General features: G+C 31.9%; 1 protein-coding gene across 1 annotated transcript; it reads left to right on the forward strand.

Annotated features, from left to right (window-relative positions):
- Positions 1-1,019: 1,019 nt before the first annotated feature.
- On the forward strand, positions 1,020-6,794 carry LOC110897407 (protein-tyrosine-phosphatase PTP1). Its single transcript, XM_022144158.2, has 9 exons — positions 1,020-1,208; positions 1,301-1,406; positions 3,265-3,353; positions 3,591-3,731; positions 3,903-4,037; positions 4,760-4,908; positions 4,993-5,134; positions 5,341-5,426; positions 6,704-6,794. The coding sequence occupies exons 1-8, from the start codon at positions 1,077-1,079 to the stop codon at positions 5,410-5,412; spliced, it is 966 nt and encodes a 321-aa protein (XP_021999850.1). The 5' UTR covers positions 1,020-1,076; the 3' UTR covers positions 5,413-5,426; positions 6,704-6,794.
- Positions 6,795-8,365: the final 1,571 nt, after the last annotated feature.

Genomic DNA, 8,365 nt, shown 5'->3' on the forward strand with positions numbered 1-8,365 from the left:
AAAATTATTCCTAAAATCAAATGTTATTGCAGGGCATTTTGGTAATTTAAGCAAAATTTAACAGAAAATTTAACGGAAGCTGACAGTAAATATAATTTTAAAATTAAATAATAAAAAATTATATATTTAAAAGCCTCGTGTATTGTACGGGTTGAATAAAAGTAATTTTATATAACAAACAATAAAAAAAAGTTATATTTAAAAAAAAAGCCTGTGTATTCACGGGTGGAAGAAATGTAGATTTATATACTAAATAATAAAAAAAATTATATTTAAAAAAAAATCGGTGTATTGTACGGGTTGAATAAATTTTATTCTATATAGTACAGATAATAAAAAATCTTATATGTTTAAAAACCTTATGTATTACACGAGTTTATCTATTGTTAAATAAATCTTTCTAACCATAAGCCCCGAACATGTTACAAAAAAAAGTTAGTACCCAAAGGTGTTACTTTTGGTAAACCACAAGGACTATCTTTGTAATTAACTCTTGCATTTATTCAACCCGTGTAATAAACGATATTTTAAAGATATATTTTTTATTATTTAATATATAAAATAACATTTATTTAACCCGTGTAATACACGGGGTTCTAACCTAGTAATATATTAAACTGAATAATATTTAGTAGGATGATTATCTATAATTAATTAGAAAAAATTAAACTAAAATAATAACTATCTGTAAGAGATAGGCCTAATAGAATGACAAGTGTCCCTAAAGTGGTTTCTTTTATTATATAGTATAGATATAGATTCTCCTTAAAGCTAATTTATATTAATTATAAAAAAAGACCTATTAGTGGCGGCTTCTTTAAAGCATGATTTTAAATCAAAGAAATGTATTTGGTTTGCTCTGATTTATTCCACTTTCCACCAATGACTTTTTTTGTCGACATTTTCAATAGATCAGTAATCATTGTTTTTAATAAAAATACATTTTCCTAATTCCTTGTTAAAATTAAAGGGGTGAAGGTGACCAGCCCCTTTAAAAACCATAGTTGGGACATCACAAATTCAAGGTTTCCAACCATTACCAAACATCCACAACAGCCAAGACCAAATCTTTCGATATGTCCACTGAAGTTCCATCATATCCGTCTCTCACACCCGATCAACTTGGCTACTGCGTCGAAGCTCTCGAGGTTTTCAAGGCCAAACGGGCTGATCAACCACTTATTGTGAAAGAGTTCGAATACTTTAAGGTTTTATGTTGTTGTTTAACTAATTTGCCATGATATTTACATATATGGTTTCATGTATCAAATGTGATCATGACAGCTTAATTTTCTTACAGAAACATGCTCATGGTGAAACGCGCGAATCAGAAGTTAATGGCGGTTGCTTGGTGGCTAAACTAGATGTTAACAAGGCAAAAAACCGCTGGCCAGATGTTTTAGCATGTATGTTTATTGGAGATATATAGAAAACTCATTCCATATAGTAAATAAATTAAATAGTCAGAAAGTTCTATCCAATTCTTTTAAAAAAAAATCAATTAGTTTCAACATTTCATTAATTTGAACAAAAATTTTTATATATAACCTTCCTGAGAAACATAATAATTTCCATTAGAGTAAATTACGTTTTTGGCCCCTGTGGTTATATCACTTTTACTATATTAGTCCAAAATAAGAATTTTTAACATATCTGCCCCCATGGTCTCTATAACTAACCATTTTGGCCCCTAAGTTTAACCATTTTAGCCCCTATAGTCTCTATAACTAACCATTTTGGCCCCCATGATCTCTAGACTTAGGGGCCAAAATGGTTAGTTATAGAAACCATAGGGACCACTACAAGAAAAAGCCCTTATAGGGAGGACATCTATAGGGACAACATATGTCTTTTCTATAGATCACCCTATAGAGACGACATGTTGTTTCTATAGGGTTTTCGTGCCTTTTGTATGTAATTCTGTTAACTAAAAGGGCAATTCAGCCATGTAAAATGACCGAATTGGCCTTCTCGTTAACAGAAAAAATGGATGAAGTTAACCCAGTAGACTAAAATGGCAACTGTGAAACCTTTTTGGACCCACAGGTTAAAAATGAAACCTTTGGACTAAAATGGCAAAAGTGCCCAAACCACAGGGACCAAAATGGCAGTTTACTCTTTATGATATTTAGGTGTGTAGTTTTGTTTAACATTTGTTAACAGGTTTAAATTTCTTTATTATTGGTATTTTTTTTGGTTTAAAAACCCGGAAAAACAAAATTTTTAATATTTATTTTTTTATATTTTTTAAGACTTATAGAGAGGACATGTCGTCTCTATAAGCGAAAATTTTAAATTATTTTATTTAAAAGAATATCCTATAGAAACGAAAAGTCGTCTCTATAGATGAAATGATTAAATTGTTTTATTTAAAAGGAAATACTATAGAGACGACAAGTCGTTTCTATTGGTGAAAAAGGTGAAATTATTTTATCTATGCTAAAATGCTATAGAGACAACAAGTCGTCTCTATAGGTGAAAATCTGTTTTTTTTTTTATAAAGAAAAACCTATAGAAAGGATAAGTCGTCTCTATATGGCTTATATGATTTTATTTTTATTTTTTAAAGATAACCTATAGAGACGACATGTCGTCTCTATAGGTGAAAATATATTTTTTATTTTTTATGAAGAAAAACCTATAGAGAGGACAAGTCGTCTCTATAGGGCTAAAATGTTTTTTTTTTATTTTTTAAAGAGAACCTATAGAGACGACATATCGTCTCTATAGGGTTTAAAAAATATTAGAAAAAAACATTTCTTTTATTTAGTAAATATTAAGTTTGATTTTTAATTTTTTTTTGCCCAAACTTGTAGGGACGACATGTCGTCTCTACAAACTATTCTATAGCAAGGACACCTATAGAGACGACTTTTGTAACTTATAGGGACGAGGCTGTAGAGACAAATTTTATAGAGACGATATGTCGTCTCTATAGGTTAAAAAGGCCTATAGAGACAACATGTCCTCTCTATAAGCTGAAAAAATGTTGTCTCTATAAGGTTTTTTTTCTTGTAGTGGACAGATATGTTAAAAATTCTTATTTTGAGCTAATATAGTAAAAATGATATAACCACAAGGGCCAAAAACGTAATTTACTCTTTCCATTAAATCAAAGGTAGATGGGAAAATAGAACTCCCCACCACCCAAATTTGAGTGAAAATATACTAAATATAAATAATAAATGTTTTTTATTATTTTTTTTTTGTATCGCGCTAAGATATTATGCGGAGAATGCAATTGATATGTTGTTCTTGTCTTAGTTGATGGAAATAGGATTGTTATTGATCCATGCAAAGATAGCAGGCCATCATCAATGGGATACATCAATGCTAGTTATATCACATCAGAGGTCAATGTTTCACTTATATCCATTTTTAACCCATAAATACCGTATAAACCAATAAAATCAGGTAAAACGTAGTTTTCTTGGGGCGAGTGGCCTATTAAACGAAAACTAGTGACACCTGGATTCGAAACAAAGGCCACCTCCGCTAGAGGGACTCAATTAAGCTTTTAAAATTGTGCTATTTATATCTAGGAATTTTATGTACTTGAGCTTAAGGCGGAGTTTGACCTATGATTATAGGCTAACCCATCGGAAAGTGTTTCGCGCTTCATAGCGACTCAAGGCCCGCTTCCTGAAACCTTTGAAGATTTCTGGGAAATGGTACTCCAAAATCATTGTCCAGCAATTGTGATGCTCACCAAGCTAGTTGATGACAACAAGGTATTAAATTCTTTATAATTTCCAACAACTTTATAATTATACATCATTTCTATAAAGTTTTCTACTAATTTTTTAGCGACGAATTTGTGAAGTTTTTTTAATTTCGTAGCGACGAAGTTGCGACGTTTTTGAAGTAGTGTCTGCCTGATTTAGTTTCCATTTGATATCCAGAAAGTGAAATGTGGAGAATATTTTCAAGCAGAAGATGGTCCAAGAATGTTTGGAAATATTTGTACTGTCACAAGAAATATACCTACAACTGATAGCTTACTAGTTTTGTGTCACATGCTAGTGAACCGTGAAGAGGTGTGTTATTCATTTAAAACATGTTGTGCGCCCCCCTTATATATATAGAGAGAGAGAGATAAAGTATAATGTACTTCAAGACTTAACCTACATTAACATACATGACAAAAAATATAACGTGCGTTATTATCATAGAACGTGCGTGATTATAGTCCCATGCGTGATTATGTGGTCCCATGCGTGATTACGTGGTCTCATGCGTGATTATACTCCTGATCCAACGGTTACCATATATATATATATATATATATATATATATAGGGGATGTTTCAAATGAAAACCACTTTTATTGTGAAAACTCGAAAACTAACTAAAAAAAGCCTAAAAAACATACAAAATTTTTTTTTTCAATTTTTTTTTATAAAAATCGCTAGTTTTTATATATAAAAAAAAACTTTTTTTCAAAAAAAAAAAAAATTTGTGTAGTGCACATGTGTAATAATACACATGTGTAGTACACATACATATGTGCAGTATTACACATGTGCACTACACAAAAAAAACTTTTTTTTTTTTTTGAAAATTTTTTTTTATATTAAAATACCTGCGAAATTTTGATTGCAAAAAAAAAAAATTAAAAAAAAAAATTTTTTGTATGTTTTTTGGCTTTTTTTAATTAGTTTTCGAGTTTTCACAATAACTAGTGGTTTTCATTTGAACCTTCCCCTATATATATATATATATATATTGGCACTGACAAGTGAAAGTTTGTGTATACACAGTCAGAGGATCCACCTCTACCTGTTTGGCATATTCGATATCCTGAATGGCCTGATCATGAAGTTCCGCCTGACACCTTGGCGGTTCGAGAGATTTTTAAAAGAGTATGGCATATTCCATCATCAAAAGGGCCAATTGTGGTGCATTGCAGGTTGATCTTATTTACCACATTTATCTTTTCTTTAGAGATTTTTCTGATGTGTATATCTAACAAACTTTTGTGTATGTTATACAGTGCGGGAATTGGTAGAACCGGAACATATTGTGGAGTTCATAACACCATTCAAAGAATTTTAGTTGGTGACATGTCAGCCTTGGATCTTGATAAAACCATAAGGACTTTTAGGGATCAGAGGATGGGAATGGTCCAAACATTGGTATGTTGTGTGTTACGGCGCACGAATATAAAGACTAAACATGTTAAAGATGATTATATGATTTTGTAAACAATATTATTATGGAATTTTATATCATTTAATAACATGATTCAAGAGGTTATGTGAATTAAAAACAGTTTGATATCTTTGATTGTTTTTATTGAAGAGGATCTTAATTATTGTAATACTCATTATGAATGTTTCAGGATCAATATGTCTTCTGTCATGATGCTATTATTGATGTACTTGAAGACCTTATCTCAGAATCCAACATTTAAGAGAACGTAAAATGGTAAATCCGTCGAACCTTTTTGTCCATTTTTTTATGTTTAATTGTTACCTAGTATCGAGTCAAATATGATTACTTAGGTTATGCATTTAGAGGTGTTTGGGATTGCTTAGCTCAGGGCCGTCTTTGAGGGGGTGCGGGGTGGGCGATGGCACGGGGCCCAAACTTTTTAATTTTGTATAGAATTTACGTTGTATAAGCTAGAATATATATATACTGAATCGAAAGATGACGAAAACAAGCTCTTGTCGGGGTGGTTATTGCCTTGCTTAGACAACAAGAAGACGTTGGTTCTAATCCTGGCGTCTCTAAATTCTTTATTTTAGCTTCATTTTTTAGTTTTTTTTGCTGTATATGACATTTAATGCCTAATTTTGTCAACTATATCTTTTCCTATAATTAATAAATTACTAACTACGCTTTGTTAGAAATAACCATTTAAATTACTTTCACATAAATTTTAGTGATTAAATAATTGATGGGTTTATAATATATGAAAATTTGCGAATAGGGCCCAAAATTTTGTTTTCGCACAGGGCCAATTTTTTTTTGTTACTTTCGGAGACGACCCTGGCTTAGCTTATGTCTATAAGCATAAGTAGTTATCTTATTGAAAAAAAACATATATATACAACTTATTTCACCCTAAGGGTAATTTGTAATTTTGAATACATAGAACATAATTAGTTAAAAATAAAGATAAGCATAAATAGTTTTTTTTTCATCCAAACACTAATGATTGGGTTGCTTAAGGCTAAAGCACAACTAAAAATCAGCCTGGAAGGGGTGTTCATCATAAGGGGACTAGGGGTGGTTCACTAGTGATGGAATTCCATCACTCCCACTATCCAATCAAGTAATGCCATGTCATCAATCCAATTTCCATCACTAGTGATAAAAATGTAGGAGGGGTGGTCACTAGTGATAGAATTCTATCACTCCCAAATTTTTATAATTTTTATTTTAAAATTAAGCTTCCACATGCTCCCCTTGCATGCCACATGTTCCCCCTGCATGCTTCTATTTGGCCACGAACACCCATGCATGCCACATGTTCCATTCTCTTTCCCCCTGCAAGTTTTCAACGCGTTATATACAAAACGCGTTACAATTTACACGCGTTATAAAACAAGGCGGCGGCGGTTTCCGTTTTCATTCCACGCGTGATGGGGGGTCGATAACGGACCACCCCGGGTCCTCTAATGTTTACTTTTAAGCTATTATTGTTAAGTTACTCCTTTAGAGATAAAACATTAATATATGGGACATTCTTAATGCAGATTGGTGATGACTAAAGTAAATGCTCATGAAGGGCCAAAAGCTCCTTACAATTGTTCCATTTTAAACCGATTTGTCATAGTAGCAACTTCATTGTGATTGTGATCGTGATTGTATACTACATGTTCTATCAAGAATAAATTTACGTTTTCCATGTACATACGTGTGTTTTTCGATATTTAACATATAATGGGAGAAGTAACCACCCTAATGACTTATATAATCAAGTACATACATGGGTTACTAAGATAATACATCTCATTACAATTCAGAGGACTTCCATGAACGACAAGATCCAATGGTAAATTGTGGGTGAAGATACAGAATGATCATTTCATTGATGTTTCACTGATGAAATATTCACCACAAATTTACATACACGGATCACCGATGACCTTATTAGCGACATATGTTCTCGATGACAGTTGATTTTAGTAAAATATCGAAATAAATAATATTTATAACTTTATGTATATAAAATATAGTTGTAAAATCTGTAATGGTTTTCTCTAAATCAAAACTTGTAATAAAATATAAAAAAATGTTTTTACAATACCAACATATTTAGCTAGAAAAGCGATAGGGTTGAGTGATAGTTTACTAACCCAGAAAGGCATTAGAGTACTACTAGGCCTCAAGGTTTGTATCATGTTGTCGTCGAGCTGCCATCTAAGCGTGACAATCATCTACAAACATTATACAAAGTTACAAACGATTATTATTTGGTGGTCAAAACTAATAACCATCTATAAGAAACATACGTCCGGGGAAGGACCTAGAGCATAAGATCGCTCAATGCTGCAACTATCTGATGTCCGATAATCAAGATGACCCGAGTTCGGGCCAAGTCGCAAAGAAGAAAAAAAAACGCAACAGCTATATTATGTTTTATTAGTTTAACTAGAATTACCACCCGCCGCAATGCGGCGGGGATGCGTTATTTATATATCATATTAGATGAAAGGCAAATGTTTCTTAAATGACCGGGAGCCTGTGTGTAAAATATAGAAAATAATAACTGAGCCGATCTATGACCCGCGCATTGCAACAGACCTATCAAACGGAGAAAAATAGACGCGTTGTGACGAGCTTGTCAAACAGGATAAAGTAGATGAAAAAATGTTGAACTCCACACGCACGTTGTGGCATGTTAACTCGGAAAATCTAGAACGAAACGTTAAACACAAAACTTGCGATAGATGAAATGTATATGGGGTCAAAGTTGCAAAAGTTGAAAAGCTTTAAGTTAAAAGTAAAAAAAAAAAAAATCAAAGTGGTTAAATCGTAAAAGATGAAAAATTTTGAATTAAAAAGTGAGGGTCCAAATTAATTAAAGGGGTTAGACTGTATAAGATGGAAACTTTTGAAGTAGAAATGAAAAATAAAATTAATCAAGGGGGTTAAATTAACAAAGATTAAAACATTAAACTAAAATTGTCAAAGAGTGATACTTTAGGGTTAGAAAGTGAAAATACCAATTTTTTTTGAAATACTCCCAAAGCTAAAAGTACAAGACATATATGCATAAAGAACTTGCTAATTTATATGTTTATAATATAATAAATGGGTCAAAACAATTTAATGTATTGTGTTTTATTTAGGATTTGGGCCTGAGGCCATATTATGTACTGGGTCAATACTTATCTTTAGAAGTCAATTAGGGT

The sequence above is a fragment of the Helianthus annuus genome, chromosome 13 (assembly GCF_002127325.2).
Source record: "Helianthus annuus cultivar XRQ/B chromosome 13, HanXRQr2.0-SUNRISE, whole genome shotgun sequence".
NCBI classification, from domain to species: domain Eukaryota; kingdom Viridiplantae; phylum Streptophyta; class Magnoliopsida; order Asterales; family Asteraceae; genus Helianthus; species Helianthus annuus.